Genomic DNA, 20919 nt, shown 5'->3' with positions numbered 1-20919 from the left:
ACCCAGTCTAAAAAGCACTAAAATTACTTACTATAGCCCCAAACAAAAAGCCATATTAGTCAACAATACAGTGACAGCTCATTCAAAGCTTACCTGGAAGTTTGCACTATATATATATATATATATATATATATATATATATATATATATATATATATATATATATATATATATATATATATATATATATGTATATCTGCCACACCTTAAAGTCTTCATTCCACCCTCTTGCTACCCCATGAATATTTCTCTAGATCCGCCCCTGGGTCGTGGCTTGTATGAATTTATGGTGTCTTGTAAGCCCATGTGGGCTGGGCATGCTATTGTGTGCACGACACAATAATGTACTCATTGTTCCATATAATAGTTGGGGGGAGAAATTGTGGACAGAAAATAATCTGCTTAGTATTTTTTTATTATTAACAAAAGGATAATATACAAACACTAAGGTAAACAATATCAGCACATATAAATCAAATTTAAATGAGTCAGAGGTTTCAGTGAAAAAGGTTGCATCATGTTTCAATAGCTTATTACTTTTTTGTTGAGTGATTTAAGTAGAGAATTAAGGAGAAAATATGAGATCTTAGGCAGTGATTTAGAAAATCTGTTTGTGAATAAAAAACCTTACATATTAAAGAATAATGGAATTAATCAGATATTCAAGAGCGCCATCATCTGGATTATCATAGTAACAAATAATATATTTAAGATTAAAAGAGTAAACAGAGTTAGCAGCTTCAAAAAAGTGAGACTCTAGATCTGTCCAAAATTGTTTGAAATATTTCACATAAAAAATAGGTGAGAAATTGTTTATATATAATGTTTACGTTTATATCTGTACACTTGCTGCTCAGTATTTGGTGGACCCCGGTGCTCTCTGGTCGTGACGTCATTGCCTCCTACTGCGTCTCTTCCTCCCGTTGAGCTCAAATACAGCTGCGCCATCCCTCCTTTGTCCACTGAAGAGAGCCCGGCAGCCTGCGGCGGAAAGATACCGGTGGATTTTTCTGCGAATTTCACCCTTTACTACACTCCAGAAACTGCTGTTATCGAGTTAGCTGCAGTTTCGTTTAGGGAGAAGCTTTAATTTAATCTGGCCGTGCCAGCACATTATGAGCCAGGCGAATGCTAACAAGAACAAAACTGAGTACGCCGTAGAGTCAAGCCCCGCACAGAAGAAAAGCAAAATGGAAGACACTAAATACCTCCCGGAGCTCCTGGCTGAGAAGGACAGCTTGGATTCATCGTTCACCCACGCCATGAAACTTATTTCTGCAGGTACTGAGATTGTTTGCTATCTTCTCAAAGCTAACACAGATTAGTAAACCGTGGCACGGCGTGAGGCCTAAGTTAGCGTCTTTTTTCTTCCTCCTTGTCCGAGTCTTCAGCGGCAGACTGAGGCCTGAACAATGGCGCATTAAACACGTGGTTGTTAGCGATGTGGGTCAAAGCCTCTGGTTTTATAAGTGTCAGGTTTTGTTTATCTAACTCACCAGGAAGACAGCTTGTTCCATAGGATACGTAAATATTCAAGCTTTATGCATGAATCAGCCTTGTTATGTAACACCCAAGTTAATTGAATGGCTCATCGCGCCTCGCGGCACATTTACTTGTTGTAGCTCATTAAATGCACGAATGCAATGAAAAGTGGGTTGCATGTGGCACAAAATACAGTTTATATGGCGGGAAAATGGTTAAGATGCCGGGAATTCAGTTAAAAACTGCAGAACAGCTTTGTTATGGCTCTCTGCAGATTCCTGCAGGATGACCTGAGATGTTTCCTCTTTACATTGACATTACAAATGCTGTTTATATTAGCCCGCAGCACTGCATGTGTGTGTAGGATCATGCTCTCAAACATTTTTCTCACCTGCAGAGATTGAAAGGATCCAGAAAGGCGAAAACAAGAAAGAACCAGAGAAAGAGGCGTATCTGGACCTGTTTGCTACCAAGAATCTCAAACTCAAAGAGCGAGTACTCATTCCCACCAAGCAGTACCCAAGGGTTAGTATTTCCTTTTTTCTACTTCTTGATTATGAGTCTGACCACAGTATGTGTTCCTCAAGAACTGGCTCACCCTGGCAAATGAGGTCAACTTGCAAAACTGTTTAGTGACTCTTCAGTAATCTTCCTCAGTGCTGGACCTTAAATGTAAACAGCGTGTCGTACATTTCCAAATCTCTTCCGCCAGCTTTACTGTCCCAGAATTAAGTCATGCGTCCAGTGCCCCACTAAGCTTCTGCATGAGCAAGTCTGCAGTAGTTGTAACAATGCAGTGTGGGATGATGAGTGACTCTGGCACCTACTGTGGAGACAAGAAGGGAACTTGTGCTTAATATTACTGTCATAACCTGGTCTCATGTCTGAGCAGACATGAAACCAGGTTCTTCTATTCACTGTTATTCTACTCCTCTGTAATGGTAATGGAAAGAAGCAATACAATACTGACTCTTTTCACTTCACTTCTTTTTACAGGTCAACTTTGTCGGTAAGCTCTTAGGACCTCAGGGCAGCACAATCAAGAGGCTCCAAGAGGACACAGGTGCAAAGATTTCAGTCCTCGGTAAAGGTTCCATGAGGGACAAGAATAAGGTATGTGAGAGTTTGCATTGCTGCACAGTTCAAAGGATGTTACCCTGTATGGCAGACTATTATTATTTGCATTTAATGTTCTTTAGGAAGAAGAGCTGAGGAAGGGTGGTGAAGCTAAATATGCCCACCTTGCCATGGAGCTGCATGTGTTCATTGAGGTGACGGCCCCCATTCCAGAAGCCTACTTGCGCATGGCTCATGCCATGGAGGAGGTCAAGAAGTTCCTAATCCCCGTATGTGTCCAACAGACTCTTATTTCTCATTCACAGACATGGATTGTGCTCTTTAAACGTAGCATTTGCATTGCAGATATTTAAGCAGTTTCCTCTCTAGCCACCCCAAAGGAAACCCCTACTTAACAGACTGTTTTTGTCTGAAGGAACCCGGTGAGCAGGACCCGTACATGGATCCTCACTTCCTGAACGGATCACAGGACGGTTCAGGCAGGGGACGTGGCGGTCACCTAGGAAGAGGCAGAGGTGTACCACCTGGTGCTGGAGGACCAAGGTAGGAGTCTTGGTGGTTCTGACTTAAGCCATATTCATGCTGACATTGACCTCTGCCACAGCACAATGTATGAATAATGATAACTTTATTTTTTATTTTGCTTACACAACACAAACGCCATATGTCGCTGATGATTGCATTTTACAACCTGGCTAATTCCCCACAGGGGGCGAGGAATGCCACGTGGGGCCCCTCGCGGTGCAATGCGTGGTGGAGCTCCACGGGGAGGACTGGGACGGGGCAGCGCTCCCAGAGGTGCACCATCTGGTAGGGGTGGACCACCTTCAGTCCCTAACAGAGGTGGCTCGGCTTCCCGTGCTAGACCCCCTTCGGGAGGAGCACCAAGGATGCTCCCCTCCTCTGCCCTTTCCCACCAGCAGCTCCAGGTTCCCCCTTCAGCATCGCAGCCCAAAGCTGATGGCTATGACGATTATGTAAGTTTTGCTTTTTTTTTTGAGCCTTGGTTTCTCCATTAGACATATTTGTCTCTCACTTAAGTGATTTCTTGGAGAGCGCTATGTAGTTTTTGTAGTTGACTGACAATCATTGATTTGTTTTCCTTCCAGCCCCCATATGAAGAATCCTACGCAGAGCCTGCCTATGAGGGATATGATAGTTATTATAGTCAGCAATCTGCACCTGCGTAAGTCAAAATGGATTTTATATTTCTATTTCTAGAGTGACTCAGTTTTCATTTATAGTTCTTAAATGTAAAGGGTGCTGTGTTGACATTTCTTTACAATCTATCCTCAGGGACACTGAATATTATGATTACGGACACGGAGAGGCTCAGGAAACCTCATATGTGCCATATGGTAAGACTTTGATTTTACATTTGTTGTTTTGTTTTGTTTTTAACAATGTAACACACTCACTGAAGAGTCTTACAAGGCAGTGATTGGGCCTCATTTCTTCCTCACTCAGAATGATGACTTTTTTTTCCTATCTGTCCTTTTTGTTGTGTGTTTTTTGTTTTTGTTTTTTAAGCTCAAGATGATTGGGACAACTCATGGTCCGGCTCCGGGGCTGGAGGCAAATCCGCTCCAGCCAGGCAGACGAAGGGGTCCTATAGAGAGCATCCATATGGAAGATACTGAACGGCTACTGGTAGAGAGTTGCAATGGCAACTGTCTCCGATTGTAACTCACTTAACTTTTCAAAAGTAATTCCCGTCACGCTTGTTCCCTTTTTTTTATGCTTGATTTTATTTTTGTTTTTTTGGGTTGTTTTTTTTAAAACTCGGTAGAGACGTTTTGTTGGATGTATCATAGAGTGCCAGAGGAGAACATGAACGCAAGGTTTTTCATTGTTTATCTGTTTCCATTTAATGTTTGTTTTCAGTTGCGTAGTTGGCAGTCAAGGTCCTAATGACATAAACCGAACTAAGAAACAACATTGACATTTTAGTGATATTTGATGGTTATCTTTTCAGTTAGTTGTTCATTTACAAAATGTGATTGTGGCGATAAATTCTTCTCACTTAGGCTGCATTTTAAAGTCCTTCATGACTGGACAAAAATTATTCATAATGCCTCAATGTAACTTCACTATAACTAGAATAGATTTAGTTGCAAACTCAATACAGCCCTGAGCTGTTTTGATTAAAACAAAAAGTATGTCTTATATACTTGTTTATATTACAATTCAAATCTAGTCTTGTGTCAAGTTACAGTCTCCTAAAATACTATTGAAATCCATTTGACAAAGAAAAATGCCTCTATTTTTGCCACCTTTACAATTGGTATATTTTGATCTGTCGTACCATTACTTTCAAAATCATCATTGATCGACTAATTCTTGTAAAGTTTGAAGGATTAACAATTCTTACTGTGTGTGAGCAGGGCTGCAGCCAACTCAATATTTTGTACATAACCGTAGGAAAACTGTGTATGCTTTTAAGCCGTGCCGTCTCCAAAATGCATAATGCTTGTGTACCTTTGGCTAAATAGGATACTAAATATATCCCAAAATGTTTTTCTGCAGTGCGTTGTTTCAATAAAGTTTCTAGTTTCTTTTTAATCAATCTAAACATGGTATTTTGCCTTTGTTGTACCAAAGGAATGCCTTCGGTTTGTGAAAGTGGTCCTCAGTGTTTCTCAAAGCTTGAAAAAGCTGTATGTATATACGTCAGCGTTATTTATAAAAAAAAAAAACAGAAAAAGCGGTGTTTGACAAAGAGCTCATCCTCTTCGTCTGTCTTCAAAACGTTTCTAAATTACATTTGTAATGTCACCTTCCAAAAAAAAAAAAAATAAAGCTCATCATTCCTTGAAGTAATGTGCTGCCAAATACATGTTTGACTTGAGAATGATATAGTGCTTGAACATGTATTGTCATCAACCTTTAGTTAGTGTATCTCTTCAAGCTCTCAAGAGAGCAATGTATCTTCAGCCACTTGAAATAACTGAATTTCAACAGTATTTCAAATCAAGCTTGCAGGGATCTTACTTGACTTTGATGCAAAGTCATGCTGGCTGGTTTTTATAAAAGAAAAAAATCGCAGAGGAGAGGATTCTAAAAGCCTAAAGATCGCCACAAGAAGGTAAAACTAACCCAACACTCATTTGTTAGACTTTTTTGTTTTGTTTTATGTGGAAAAACATCAAGTAATGCAAGTCATCCAAAACATCCAAAACATTGAAGTACAAAATATGCTATCAGTAGTTATTCCGAGCAAAATAAGCCGTACAAAACAATCAGAAATGGTTGTGATGCAACTCTTGCTCAAATAAAAACAATGGTCCATCCATTTCACTCGATACTTAACCAATTTCCATCTTGATAATTTCTGTAGAATGTAGATTACTGAAAATTAGTAGTTGCACTCAAAGCGTTAAAACATCCCATTGGTGGACAAAACCCTTCAGCTTGAGTTGCATGATACTTTTGTAGTATAACGTTAGTTTTGCATGTGTGTTGTCCACTGTGTGCATGCAGGCTCTGGTGTGTCAGAGATCTCATTTCTTTTTCTCTTTGTAGGTTGTCAGAGAGTTGTGTAGGTGCAGTTGAGACAATGAACTCCAGCTTACCAGGCCTTTTACGGTCAGTTGAACAAAAATTTCAAATAATCACTTGAAATTCTTCTACCTGATGGGCTTTTTTTTTTTTGACTCTGTATGAAATTTAAAGACTCAATGACCATATGGACACATACAAATAATGTTGCCCTAAAATGTTTATCACCAGCTATTGATTGGAACATGAATTGAGTGCTTTTTTTTTTTTTTTTTTAAAGTGACACACAAACCTTGAATTTTGCTGCTAACATGAACTCTCGCTGTTTTCAACAGGTCATGTCCATTGAAAGTCCCTGGAAACAGCAGAGGCCTTGCAGTGTCTCTGAGACTGATGGCTTCTTGATCAATACTAATCCCTCAAGGGATTTGTCTGACCAAAACAGTGTAGAGGGAGCTTTCTCCATCACAGCTGAGAACATGCTCTGCTCTTCTGAAATATTGCTGTAATGATAAAAGAATCTTTTTTTTTTTTTCTTTATAAGAGGATGTTTTGTATCATTGATCATTTATCTTTTTATTGAATGTGTTCAGTTTTACGATATTTTTTTAAACAATACATCTTTAACTGGCTTTTTATGAAAAATAAAGTTTTGTACCTAAATGGTGTATTTTTTATTAAGATATAAGAAGTCTGTCTGAACATGTGATAGGATCCCCAAAAGTGGATTCTCAGGATTAGCAGAATAATTTGTCTGATCTTGCAGTTTTTCATATTCCTGTTCAGTTCAGTCTTTGTAGATCTAATCATTCTTTATTTGATTTACCATATGTTGTCTTGTTTGCACTTATTTCTGTTACTCTTCATATGCAGCAATATGTATGAGGTCGCCAAAACAGACTACATCAGATGTGCCTGTCAACTACATGCTGCTGACCGAAGACAAGCAGGTTTTTGTGCAACAGCTAATTTCATTGAGAGATATACAACACAGGTGAACTATGAAATGAGGTGTTGACCACACCGTGTCATTGAAGGTTGCATACCTCCCTGTCTAAAGGCCCATAGACGCGGCAGGTGCTGATACGCAGTTCTTTTGCCTCAATTTGATATTCTTGACTAGACTATCTTCTATCTGAGCCTGCAGTGGAGGTAGGATTTGGAGTCAACAAAAAGACCAAAGAATCCTTCAGTTGATGTGATTTGAATTAATGGGCTAAAACATTTACAGGCCTGGTGCTTTCAAGTAGATGTTGAAACTGAAACTAATGATTATTTTCATTATCAATTAATCAATTATTTTCTCAATCTTTTAGGCGTTGGGTCTATAAAATTTCACTGTTTCACAAAGCCTAAGATGCAACCTTAAATGTCTTGTTTTGTCTCAGTCAGCAGTCCACAAACTAAAGATAAGATATTTCTTTTTTTAGAAGACTAAAACCACAACATATTCACATTTAAGAAGTTGGAACCAGGTCTTTTTCTTAAAAGAAAAAAAAATGACTCAAAACTATTAATCAGCCATCAAAATAGTTGATTAAATTTGGGTCTATCGACAAATTGATTAATCAACTAATCTTTGCAGCTCTGGTATTACATCCTCCCAGTAACTCTGTTGATGGACAATAATGAAATTCCCCAAATAGAAGACCATTTCTAGTACAGAGGTTGCACCAAAGCTAGTTTCACATACACTACAAGCATTATTGTAAACACACAGTATTAGTAACCGCCGCACCACATCCTCATCAGGTCACTGCTATGATAACAAAGAAAGTGAAACGTCTGAGTCTATTACATAACAGTTTCTTTACAGCATATTGTTTCCCTGTGCTTCATGGTTGAAATATCGGCGGAATGTCCCTTTAAAACGACTCTCCTCCCACAGGACGCTGACATATCTGCGCCCCTTGGTGGAGGTAAAGCACCTCGAAAGCTGGTTTGCCAACCACTAATAACCACTAGAGAAGAAGAAGAATATCCGCGCCCCTAGCAGCGGCTAGTTTCACATCAACAATGACTGTCTTCGTTGATTTCAGTGTATACACCGCCAGCATTTCAGTAACTATTCTGAAATTGTATTGCGTTTAGCGGATTATCTATGCACCAGAGTAGCATCTGACACACACACACACTGAAGACACTGGCGCAGGTAAGCTCACATTTTCTTGTCTAACCTGTTTGATAGGTTGGTTGGGAGCTAACTTAGCTAGCTAGTCAAAATAGCCTGAGCTAGGCCTCAATCTTTGTATTTAATCAAGCATGGTCTTGGCAGACAGCTTGGGGTCCGTCCCTCATTGTACAGCTCCACGTTGTTTTCGCCTGCTGCCTCATGGCTCTAACACACAAGGCTCCCCCAAGAGATGTTTGACTCGATTAGAGATGAAGTGTTGTAGCTACTAAGCTAGCTTGTTATGTCAGCTTCCGCAAAAAACTTGCACTATATTAGGGGATGCTATGCAGCTAGAGAAAACATGTGTTGTAATACATGTTTATGAGGGAGAATCAGTGCAGGTCATTAGATTTATTTGGCATTGTACGCATTTTGACTGGCAGCAAAACAGCTTGAGGTTGTTTGATTTTTGCTGTTTGTTTTGACACCTTTCATAACACAGTTTCTAACCATAATCCAATCACTGACCAACACATCTTCATGCTGGGCCAGTAAATTCTATCCTATCTCATACATACCACAGCTTGATTTGAATTATTTACACCCATCAGTCAATCAATATTATTTCATGTGAATGCACCAGATCAACCCTCACAGTCACCCTTCCTGCATGTAAACAGGTCCCAGATCAAGGAGAGATATAAAATTAGACACGCAGCTGAGGGAAGTGAGCCGTGGGTGTGTCTGCAATGGCTGGTGGAAGGAGAGGGGCGAATCGTACCACGTACTGCAGACCTCCACTAAGCAATGAGCAGGGCTCGGTCAGCAACGGCAACCACTCAACCAGCTCCCCGGTCACTGGGGTGCGATCTCGTACAAGGTAAGAGAGTTTCCTTAGAGCTAAGCCCCAGATATCATACACCCTATGAAAACAATATACATCACAATAAACTGTTTGAAAGTAGCTTTTTCTGCATAATCAGCGTCTTCTGCTTTGTCTGTAGGAATGGTTCGGGGACGTGTATGTCCAGCCCCCCGCTGGCTGCACAGACGGTGGTCCCTCTGAAGCACTGTAAGATCCCAGAGTTGTCCGTGGATCGTAACGTGCTGTTCGAGCTCCATCTGTTCTTCTGCCACCTCATTGCCCTCTTTGTACACTATGTCAACATCTACAAGACTGTATGGTGGTACCCCCCGTCACACCCTCCTTCACACACATCACTGGTGAGTACTCAGCGATTAGCTGATAACTGATGATCATATCGGTATCATGGTATCAGAGTCACTGTCTTTAAAGTCTCCTTACTGTGTCTGAGTTTTTATGTCTTGCTTTGTGGATGTTACTGTCAAACTATCTGCTTATTTATGTTTACAAAACAATAGAAGGTGACACATTTGAAAGTACTGTTGATTTAGTGTGTGTGGTGGAAGTGATAATCCTGAATCATTCTTATTATTTCCAGAACTTCCACCTGATTGATTATAACATGCTAGTGTTCACAATCATCATACTGGCAAGAAGGTTAATTGCAGCAATTGTTAAAGAGGTAAGAATTCTATTTTTGACTTCCACATTTTCAGCACTAAAGCACTCAACTAACTACCTACCTAAAAGTCTCATTATACTCTTGCCTGTTTGTTTGTTTTTTTTAAACATTCGAGTCCAAGGTAAGCTGAAACTGGATAATAACATAATCAAAGTGAATACACCATCCAAAAATATGTAAATATGCAATTACGCCTGCACAGGTCCACTTTTGCAAACCCACACCCACAAAGCTCAGTACCGAAACCGACCCGTTACCAGCGATTATCTCCATGTCAAACCCATCTGATTAAACACATAGCCTGCACAGTCACTCACTTTAAAGTGCTTTATTTTTACTTGTTGCACAATCATAATCTGTGTCTCTGCAAGAAGGGCAGTATTGCACATTCACTGACATTCACACGTCAGTACACACACAGATATGCAATCGCAGATACCGCAGCAGTTTGTCTCTCACACACACACGCAACAATGATTGCATACAGCTCACTTGTATGCCTCAGAACATTGTGCAACACACTCTGAAGTTTCATAGTAATCCACTGACATGCTCCACTTTACTTCCCAATAATAATAAAAAAAAGTCTGGCAGCTAATTAGACTTGATAATATTAGCTGATTAAGATGTTAGATATACTGCAAATCATCTTCATTTCTGATTTCTCTTTTTTGTTCTCATTTCTGACTTCTCTTTTTTTTTTTGCTCTCACTTGCTATCCGCCTGCATTTAGTTTATTTTTGCCCGTGAATTTATATAATTATATTTTTTACCCATTACACAACTTTTTTGCAGGTTACCTGTTGCGAACCTGCGGGTACCAGACCAAGTGCAAGACTGTGCTTTGACCTTGTTACTGTTTTGTTTCTCTCATACATCTTTTATTATGTTTCTGTGTTTCCATGATGAATAAAGTTGGAAGGGTATAATAATTTTAATGCATATAACTCTTCCTGTCTGCCTCCCTCCTCTTATCTCCTGCAGGCATCACAGAGTGGGAAACTGTCCTTCCCTCATTCGATCTTTTTAGTGATGGCGCGGTTTGCTGTGCTAACACTGACAGGCTGGAGCCTGTGCCGCTCCCTCATTTACCTTTTCAGAACATATTCTGTCCTCAGCCTGCTTTTCCTCTGCTACCCGTAAGTATCCTCGGGGGAAACAAAGGGAGTTGCACTTGTACCACCTGCATGCGCTGCAGCCACAGTCTTGTTCCTCTGATTTTTCTTAGCAACCCTAAAACATGAGCCTGTCCTCCAAATCGACTTAAAATATATGTTCAATGTTTACTAGTGAAGTTCCAATGTTGTTTGCTTATCTGTGTTATATCACTCCAACCTTATTGGTTTCTGCTGGCGTGTCTGATCTCGTGCTTTCTCTCATCGCTCAGCAGGATGTTTAATGTGTTGGAAAACAGTTGTTGCCACAGGATATGGTCGGCAAGAACTTGGCTCCTACCAAGAACTTGTCTGAACCAATTATCCTTTAAACTGAAGCATTCCTCAGTTGTAATAATTCAAATCTTATTAACTTGGTATGTTTGGTGTTTGTCTGCATTGTTGTGTAGCGCTTCAGTTCAAACACTGTTTTGTAACGTTTGCTTCATTAAATATTTATAATTTAATGCAGTTTGAAATTGGACTTACTTACTTACGACACCCATCATTTCCTAAGCTTGATAGCATTTTGCTTGGATACTGTTCTCAAGTGTCTGTGTTTGCAAACAGTTTCAGCATGGTTGGCAACAGTGGTAACACCTAGCAAGCAGTTGACGGACATTGAAGTGCAGACAGTGGTCAGGTTGAATGTTGATCCTAAAGAGGACAATGTAGTAATGATGTGGTAAATCATGGAATGATTTAGAACTGATAAGACAAAGGCACACAGTTGCTCAAAGCAATTTACATGCTCAACCAGTATTTGCTTTACTAATTTACATCAGCGAGAATATTTGCTTAACTATCCCGGCAGTGTCGATGCAGGACTTTAGGTCTAGTAAAATATGAATTCCTGCTCTTCTTTCCCACAGGTTTGGGATGTATATTCCTTTCTTTCGGCTGAGCTGTGACTTCCGGCGAGCAGGTCCGCTCTCCCCCATTGCCAGCATCGGCTCCAAGGAGGTGGGTAGCGTCAGCCGGGGAAGGGACTACCTGACCGTACTGAAGGAGACGTGGAAGCAGCACACTAGCCAGCTGTATGGCGTTCAGGCTATGCCAACGCACGCCTGCTGCCTCTCCCCAGACCTCATCCGCAAAGAGGTGGAGTATCTGAAGATGGACTTCAACTGGAGGATGAAGGAGGTGCTGGTCAGCTCGATGCTCAGTGCTTACTATGTGGCCTTTGTGCCTGTGTGGTTTGTCAAGGTGAGAAACCGTTGGGCCTGGATTGTCTCAGTATGGTATCACTAGTGTCTTTTTACGTACCACAATACAAGAAGAATGTTTTCTGCATCACCTAAATGCTTTACAACATCTAATTTTTGTTTATATTCCTTTTAGAGTACACAGTATGTAGACAAACGCTGGTCCTGTGAGCTGTTCATCCTTGTGTCAGTCAGTACATCAGTCATCCTCATGAGACACTTACTGCCACCTCGCTACTGTGACCTGCTCCACAAAGCCGCGGCTCACCTGGGCTGCTGGCAGAAAGTAGATCCCTCGCTCTGCTCCAACGTTCTTCAGCACATGTACGTACCACTCGCAGCTTATTATTGGTGTCAGGTGAACAAAATTAGTCACGTCACAGTAGTTCCAGTAAAATCAGATTAGATGAGTAACACATTTAGACCATTTTAGTCAAATCTTCACCTTGCTCTGCTGCCTCTTTTTCCTCACAGATGGACAGAGGAGTACATGTGGCCACAGGGAGTCCTGGTCAAACATAATAAGAATGTGTACAAAGCCATGGGTCACTACAATGTTGCAGTGCCATCAGATGTGTCCCATTATCGCTTCTATGTGAGTATTCTTTGATGAACAGGTCATGTAGAGCAAACATGAGCTGACAGCTTTTTTATTTGAGTCACTAAATAGCAAACATGATATTTGTGGTATTTCAGTACTTAAAGAAGCAGTTATTTGCAAATATTTATCTGATGACTGACTGCTTCTGTCTCTTTCCATCCCCCTAGTTCTTCTTCAACAAGCCTTTACGAATATTGAACATACTCATCATCCTGGAAGGTGCCATGATATTCTACCAGCTCTACTCGTTGATATGCTCAGAAAAATGGCATCAGACGATATCGTTGGCTTTGATTCTCTTCAGTAACTACTACGCCTTCTTCAAGCTTCTAAGAGACAGAATAGTCCTAGGAAAGGCATACTCGTACTCAAACAGCTCATCAGACCAGAAAGTCAGTTAGACCCAAGTTATTATTGGTCATACTCACTTTGGAACAAGACAAACATGTCTAAGAGCTCTGTATTTTTTCTACAAACTGCATTTTGTGTCACATTTTTGTTCTGATCTGCCATAATAAAAAAAGAAATATTTTTGTATTACTTTAAATGTTTGTTTTCATTTGGTTCTAAATATGTGTCCTGGCTTACCACAAGGCCTCTAATTGGATCTTAGTTGTTAGGACATTGGTTATTTCATATATTGCGTTATTAAAGGAGCTCTCCAGCAATTTTGTGTTGCACTCGCATAAAGCATGATAGACAGATTTAAAAAAAAACAAAAAAACAAAAAAAAAACCCCCAACAACAACGGTCAAAACTGATGCAGCGATATCTGAAATTGTAGAGAATAGGTGCTCCAATGATGCTACAATTCCCATAGTACAACTCAATAGCATATTATGATGCGTTCATGTTATATTGATATTAACAGTAATTCCAAGTTTCTGATGTCAACATCCAGGTCATGATTATGACTAGGAAATTGATTTAGCTGAATGTTAGCTAAAGTTTGTCATTTAAAGTAATTAAACACAAGTTTAATAGATAAAGGTGTATATTGTACCTGCACAGTATTTTTAACCTTCACATGACAAACTCTGTGACCATGCAGCCATCTTGAGTTGTGTAATACATGAATAACATCTATCCCATATCATGTAAACGTGGCATTAGACTCCAGGCTTTGAAAACGTCCATTTCTTCTAAACTCCATGCATTAAGTTGTAAATGCGGCTTTTCTATAGGAAAATTGCAACCTGCCAACCCAAGCTGAGATAACCCTGCTGATGTCATCAGGGTTTACTCTGATAACTCCCTTTGAAACCAAAAGGACACCTCCTCTGCTGCTCTTCCTGAGATTTCTTCCTTTGATGGGAGTTTTCCAGTACCACTGGACACCCTTTATAAGTAATGATTAATGAATAATCTACTAATGCTTTATAAATCATTTATAAGCCATTAATACGCATAATTTTTGGGTTGCCAGGTGGTGAAAAATACCCCCTTTCTATACCCTCATAACATTTGCTTTATCTATTTCTTTGAGAAGATTTAGGAAGATGAAAATCCGTTTATTACATTTATACCTGCAGACTTTAATTATTTTCATTAATGACTAAAATAAATAATTAAATATAACTACAGACCTGATGACTTACACTCACCATTTATTAATAACTTTTAAGACCAGATGACTTATCAGAAAGTGTGAGTCAGATGCGAATGGGTCTGTTATTAATAAAGAGTGTTTCACATGTCCTAAGTCAATGAGTCATTAATAAACAGATCATCTTCATTTGTTAAATCAGAGGAATATCCCTTCAACTTACAAGTAAAGTCACTCATCCGGGTGGAGGATTTCCCCTGTTTACCATCTAGAAACCCGGCAGTCACATAAACACATCAGTGAGATATCAGTGAGATGTTTATGAAGAACATTGGCGTCACCGTGTGGCCTGTTTGCAGCATCGTCAGCTCCAACTGTGTAACAGCAAACCTTCAACAACAGGGGATTAAAAGAATCACCTCATGCAAGAAGGACGTCTGCAAAGAGCTATCATCGGCTGTGTTGAGCAGCACACGGCATCTTTCTCACCACACCTATAGTAAACAGATAGTAAGCGGCAGCAGGTTTTCTGCAGGGCTGCTGTTCTCTGGCGCACAGCGGGGCGGACTGGCCCTTTAAGGGGGATAAAGACGACAGCTCCGCACAAGCCGAGCGCATCGATGCCGCGCTTTATATCCCACCAGGCATTTACACCGGTGCTGCAAGGATAATTCATCATCTTCGTGCTTTCTAAAGGCGAATTCCTCTGAAGTCAAACGTGTGTAAATCCCGGCAGGAGAAATGTGACACTGCGCCCAGCAGATGTGCTCTCCGGTGCGTAATTGATTCGGTAAGTCTTATTTGTGTCATCTGTAGACGATAAATCTGTTTACACGTATTTTTTTTACTGTTTATTTAACCATACGGTATAACAAACTCCCTGTTTGAATAGCGCTCATAAACTGGAGCTTCTACAGTGTTGATAAAACCCAAACAAAGACAGATTTTAGCGTATAAAGTTGGCATTGTGTACGTCTAGTGGCCATCTTTGGATCGTACTTTGAACGGAGGCTGGTGCAGTGTTGAGGAGGTAAAAGCTATTATTACAGTCATTTCATCTATTGTAATGGGATAAAGCGTTATACGCCCAGTGCCTGAGATGATAATAGCATTAATGTGCTCACTTGGTCTAATAAAAACGCGCCATAATGATAAACAACCACTCTACTGCTGTAATAGTTGGAAGGTAGCAGTATCACTGCAAAACTGCGCTCCTTACTGGAATACTGTAGTCTACAATACCAAGTAAACAGCAGGTGAACACAGAAATTGTAATGCAATTTAATACAGTTCCTTTGTGAAGTTAATTTTATATTAAAACATTATTTATGCTGCACTGTTTTGCACTAGATTGCATCATAGAAGTGTTTTTGTAATGTAAATAGATAAGAGAAGGTATTTAAATCCTTCTATCTTACCACAGATAAGTCTCAGTAATAATGCAGTATATTGATTTTCTCATCCAGCCATTTGTCTGAGTGATAAACATTAGGTCCATCTGTATGACATAGGCTGTTGTGCATCTTGGTGCAGCAAACCAATCAAATGTCTGTCTATGCATTTCAGTTCTTCACGCAGTAAGAGATACAAACAAAATCTAGTGTGCTGTAGTTTTTTTCGTGGGGAATTTTTAAAAAAGTATATTTAATTGGTTTGTTTGGAGGGAAACTGTCATGAAAACATTAATCCACACGGCTCCAGTTTAGGCTTGTCTAAAAATATTCTTTCTAGGTTACTGTTTCATTAAAAAAAAAAAAGCCAGAAAATTGCTTCTATTAAAATCTTTCCTCTGGGTGCTATCCTATTTAATTAGATTAATGGTGTACTCTTCCCTCGTTGTTACTTGTTACTAAAATGTACTAACACTGGATGTTTGTTGCAGGTGTTCAGTTTGGGATGCTGTTTAACTAATGAAAGCATCAGCAAATGTTTATTTTTCTGCAGAGTGGAGAATCCTGAGCTGCAGGACTAATTTTGGCACAGTCCAAATCCTGCAGAGCTCTTCTCTGAAGGAGGGGGAAACCTGCTGGTTTTGAACTTCCTACCTTTGTTTCAGGATATCCTGGTCATCAGCGAAGGAATTGCCCCTTCATCTTACCCCAGAGAGCTTCACTTAAAGAAAACATTAGTAATAATGGAAGACAAACGCAAGAAGCGGAGCCCAAAGGTGTCTCTCCCTCAGCCCCCTCCTCCCCCCATCAACCCCCGCAAGCTCTCCGTCCTGCCTGCCAGCAAAAGTGCCACCTTCTCTCTTGGCCTGCCGCAGCCTCCCTCCCCAAAGAACAGAGGCAAGTACAAAAGGTCCATAGGAGCACCAGGGCAGCCCAGAGAGGTGTTCACAGCCGTTGTAGCTCCACCAAAGACCACCAGGTTTGTGTTTTAAAGTAACAGGAAAATGCTCCTGAAAACATTTTCTGCATTTTTTTGGTTCCATCTAATTATTTTGTGGCTTATTTTTAATTTTCATGCAGATAACTGGTCAAATTAGATAATGTGAGATCACAAAGTGCACTCAGCTGCATCTGAATATAGTAGAGAGCAATTACATGAGTAAAAATATGTAAGTACCTCAGGATTAAAGACGCCACACTCACCATATTGCACTGACTTTAAAAAGTACATTATACTACATCAGACTTGTCTTTTACATGTTGTCAGAAGCCATTCTGGCAAGTTTTGCAAAACTATCAGAACAGAAGTAGACGAGGCAGTTTACACTACACCTTAAAATGTAATTAAAGAAATAATCAATAATTATTGACATATTACTTTGTATGCATGCAATGAAAAGATTGAAGGTTTGACTGTTTTTCTGGAATTTGTCATTGAGTTACAGAAGCAGGTTACACATGATTCTAATGTTTTCTGCCTCTTTTCTTATCTGTCAGGCCCCACAAGGAGAAGCCCCGGGCCCCCCAGCCAGCAGGGCCCAGTAAAGTAGTCCAGTCTTCCCCCCTGCAGCACTCCTTTCTCACAGATGTCTCAGACGTGAGAGAGATGGAGGGAGGGCTCTTAAACCTCCTTAACGACTTCCACTCAGGCAAACTGCAGGCTTTCGGTAAGACAACCTTGATTAGAAAGGCCACCGAGGGAATATTCTGTTACAGGCTTAAAGTAAAGCCAGTTGAAAAGTGGCTTTGTTACATGAAACAGACTGAAATCAATTACTGTGGTGCTATTTTTGCACATCTGCTGCCATGGAAATACTTTTGACTTTGCTATAATCCCCGACATAAGATACAACACTTTGTACCATAGGAAACTCACAAACAGCTGTCTTGTATTCTAGGGAAGGTGTGCTCCTTCGAGCAGCTGGAGCACGTGCGTGAGATGCAGGAGAAACTCGCGCGACTGCACTTCAGCCTCGACAGCCATGTGGAGGAGCTTTCAGAGGACCAGAGGAAGTGTGCCTCCGACCACAACCTGGAGCACCTCCTTTGCAATGTAAGCACAAAGCAGCAGTCCTGGTCTGTGTTAGTCAAATGAAGTCAATATATTTCAAAGTTACCAAATTCCTTTTTCTGTTATGATCCTTCCGCTGCAGCTGAACAGGAAAACACTGTCAATCGAGACATAAAAAGGGAATTTTGTACTGTAGAAGATATCCACTTTATTTGATTTACTCAGACGGCTGAAGCCCCATGTTATCTTCAGATAAACCCAGATACCCAGCTTTTGACTAACACACATCAGTAAACTAGTATGTTATTTTAAACCATATGTCCCTTTTCTTAAATGAATCTTTGCCATTTGATGGATTGAATTAAGTGTATTTCAAACAAGGAACATTTTGGCATTTTACACCTGTGTACCAGAACGTATTTTCCAACTTGTTCCACACACTGGTTGCAGTCAGTTTTCTTTGTTTTTATCCACAGCATGTTCAGCAGCTCAAACTATCAATTTACCCTTTTAAAATGATATAAAACCAAGAGGAAATTAAATGATTGGGTCAGTAGTGAAACACTACAGTGTGCATTTATTTTAATCTTTTTAAATGCTCCATCGTTCAGCAGATTAAGATATTTATCACATGTATGCACTGTTAATGGTTCAAGCTCATGATTTACTGAGTGCGTGTGACCACTTCTTCCTCCCTTTCACTCTTAGCTGTGATAAAATAATATAAATACAATGCTGTATAACGAAGACTGAGATTAGATTTATCATACACTGATGTTAAAATTGTTATAAGGTACTGAGCATGTTTAAATGTTAAATATTATCCAGCACAAACAGTGACGTGTAGTCTAAGAATGCCTTGAAAGACTTTCTATTGTTAGCTGTAGTTGTTGTGTGGCTCCTAGTTACCCACGCCTGAGGCTGGTATGCTGGCTGTGGAAATCGCAGCGCTACAGTATGTGTGAGGGAGGCGAGAAAAAGCTGTCAGCTCATTACAGACACGAGTGCCAGGAATACTTGCGAGCTGCAGCAGCAGCAGCAGCAGCGGTGGATAATTCTGCCACAGAGCAGACGGGCTGTGAAGTGAGTTTCCTTTGTGTGGATAAGAAGGGAAATTGAGAATTTGCCTTTGTAAACACTGTAGTCGGATGATGGGAGCTGAATTCAAATATTGACCGAACAAGCACACACACACACACCCACAGGCTGTTATGTAATGTGATCAAATTTAGTGATTAGTCCCTTGTAGCACCACAGCATTTTCTTTTTCTGGCTGTTTCTATTTTCAACACACCTCTCATGTGACTGTGTCTTTCATTTGTTCCTGCAGCTGGAGGAGCTCAGCACATCAATGTATCCTTTTCTAATGAAATGACTGTTTATTTATCGGAAACACCGGATTTAAATAATCTGTATTCAGTTCAAAGTCCGTCTGTGTGAATCCTTAACGTGTCCGTGTTCAGACAAAAGCTCCACTTGGCTGAGAACCAGGACCTGCCCAAGACATCTGGTCCCTGACAAAGTGAGGTGTGGAGGACGGCAACCGTGCACACTCATCTTCTCACAACATCCAACCAGTCCAGGTTGCCATGGCATTGATCCAGCTGCCTTAGTAACAGAATGGAAAGATCCACAGGAGGAGGGGCTATTTTTTTTTTCCATTTGTTCAGTGAAGGCGAGGTAACAACACGGTGACTCAAAGCAGCAAAGCATTAAATGAACACGCCAACCAAAATCATAAACCCCCTCATTCATAGCACAAGAAATGACCGACGGGTTTACCGAACAGTTGTGTGAAAGGAAAACATTGTGTCAAAAGTCAAGTTATTGTTGACTAACCTGGTTTCAGTTACTTGTTACATCATTGTGTAACAAATATCTGAATCCAGGTGAGTATAATCTTTGGTTTTCTATTTTCCATTACAAAAAGCACATCTCATGAAAGTTTAACAATTTATATTGTGTTTTCTTATTTCATGTTATGCCTGGTAGTACATGTCTGTTAGGAAAGGTTCAGAAAATTTAGACATATTTAACGTAGCAAACATATTTGGCCCTTGTCGACAACACTGTGGTTAGCTTAGATGTTTTATGGGAGTTCTCACTTTTGCTATTATTCTGAATATACTCCCTCGTTTTTATATCTTTGCTAAAAGTTTATTACTGGAACAAACTGGATTTAATAAAAGCTGGAGACACATTCTTATAACTGCATTTAAAGGGACAATGTGGGGAGACCTTGTGTACAAAATATTTGATTAAGTTAAATGTAAAATGGTTGATATGTTTTGCTAATGTGCAGCTCAGCTACTGTATGTGATGGTTTAATATGGAACTCGAGTTGGAGGATTCTGTCAGTGCTTCTTCAGGACTATCTTTATTTTTGTGAATGAGGGCAGCAGCAGCATCCCTTCAAGCACAAGCTAGTCCACCCTGCTACTGAAATGCTGTAAAATCACCTACTGTAACACGTAGGTCGACGGGGACTCTGTCCAGTCTGACATCCGCTCCTCTCTCATGACACGGTGTTGAATAGCACGTTCATATAGAGATGCAGCAGGCACAAATCTGTACAATTTGATTTCAGAATGGCAGCTACTTTCATGTTTAAAAGTTCAGGGGGTGAGATAATGATTTGCGTTTTAATTCCAAACTTGGCCGTAATATGTAATCCCAGACAAGCCTATTAAAGTGACATTACTGTTGAAATCAGAGGAATGAAAGCGTACCGTGTAATTTCTCAAAGCATCTTACATCCAGTTATTAAAAACGTAATACCAGTCTTTTGTTCTTTTGTACAGCTTGCTAAGCCTACCTCTTTTCCAAGGCCTCGGCCTGGATAGCCTCTGTAGTGACATGCTACATTTCTTGTCACTACATAAAAGATCCTACACAGCTATTTTCTGTTATTTTACATGTTAGGGGAAAGTTTGTCAGAAGACGAGTTTAGACGAAACGCCATAGGCACAACTGAAAGAGAAAACTAAAGATTCTCTCTTGTGTATTCATTGACTGCACCCATTAATAAATGCAAATTTGGCAACTTCAGAGGCAGACAATATGTGTTTTTTTGGACAGAAGTGAATTCCCCTTTCATCTTGAAAAGCAACATAATGTAACTGTCAAGATATAAAGGGGGATTCCACCAATTTTGCATATGAAGTTTCCGTGTCACATAGAGTACTACACAGCCTGTGAACACAATTGTATAATGTCTTCTGTGGCTCTGGAAAGTCTGAAAAACCGATGGAACCATCAGGGCTTTTTAGCAGAAAGCTTGCTTTAAAATTGGCT

General features: G+C 40.1%; 3 protein-coding genes across 6 annotated transcripts; all 3 read left to right on the top strand.

The window, feature by feature from the left end:
• The first annotated feature begins 928 nt into the window (after window positions 1-928).
• On the top strand, window positions 929-6720 carry LOC137200425 (KH domain-containing, RNA-binding, signal transduction-associated protein 1-like). 2 transcript variants are annotated; one of them, XR_010931957.1, is made up of 11 exons: window positions 929-1281; window positions 1880-2007; window positions 2479-2595; window positions 2682-2828; window positions 2975-3102; window positions 3269-3536; window positions 3669-3745; window positions 3856-3917; window positions 4090-4264; window positions 6082-6144; window positions 6393-6720. XR_010931957.1 is itself a non-coding variant. In XM_067615232.1 (9 exons), the coding sequence occupies exons 1-9, from the start codon at window positions 1116-1118 to the stop codon at window positions 4197-4199; spliced, it is 1203 nt and encodes a 400-aa protein (XP_067471333.1). In that variant the 5' UTR covers window positions 929-1115; the 3' UTR covers window positions 4200-5125. The 2 variants fall into 2 exon arrangements, 1 of the variants encoding a protein (XP_067471333.1); XM_067615232.1 differs by lacking the exons at window positions 6082-6144; window positions 6393-6720 and having other exon boundaries at window positions 4090-5125.
• Window positions 6721-7976: 1256 nt separating this feature from the next.
• On the top strand, window positions 7977-13224 carry tmem39b (transmembrane protein 39B). Its single transcript, XM_067615231.1, has 9 exons — window positions 7977-8209; window positions 8851-9050; window positions 9175-9394; window positions 9634-9717; window positions 10702-10856; window positions 11744-12077; window positions 12213-12400; window positions 12551-12671; window positions 12845-13224. Exons 2-9 carry the CDS (start codon window positions 8920-8922, stop codon window positions 13076-13078), a joined length of 1467 nt encoding a protein of 488 aa, XP_067471332.1. The 5' UTR covers window positions 7977-8209; window positions 8851-8919; the 3' UTR covers window positions 13079-13224.
• Window positions 13225-14477: 1253 nt separating this feature from the next.
• On the top strand, window positions 14478-20673 carry ccdc28b (coiled-coil domain containing 28B). 3 transcript variants are annotated; one of them, XM_067613610.1, is made up of 6 exons: window positions 14492-14997; window positions 16280-16593; window positions 17112-17281; window positions 17513-17667; window positions 18956-18978; window positions 19089-20673. In XM_067613610.1, exons 1-6 carry the CDS (start codon window positions 14986-14988, stop codon window positions 19141-19143), a joined length of 729 nt encoding a protein of 242 aa, XP_067469711.1. In that variant the 5' UTR covers window positions 14492-14985; the 3' UTR covers window positions 19144-20673. The 3 variants fall into 3 exon arrangements, with proteins under 3 accessions (XP_067469712.1, XP_067469711.1, XP_067469713.1); XM_067613612.1 differs by having other exon boundaries at window positions 14495-15013; XM_067613611.1 differs by lacking the exons at window positions 18956-18978; window positions 19089-20673 and adding an exon at window positions 18531-18670 and having other exon boundaries at window positions 14478-14997.
• Window positions 20674-20919: the final 246 nt, after the last annotated feature.

This window comes from Thunnus thynnus, chromosome 16 (genome assembly GCF_963924715.1).
Source record: "Thunnus thynnus chromosome 16, fThuThy2.1, whole genome shotgun sequence".
NCBI classification, from domain to species: domain Eukaryota; kingdom Metazoa; phylum Chordata; class Actinopteri; order Scombriformes; family Scombridae; genus Thunnus; species Thunnus thynnus.
Note: the sequence above shows the minus strand (reverse complement) of the source record. Positions and strands in the feature narration are given on the sequence as shown.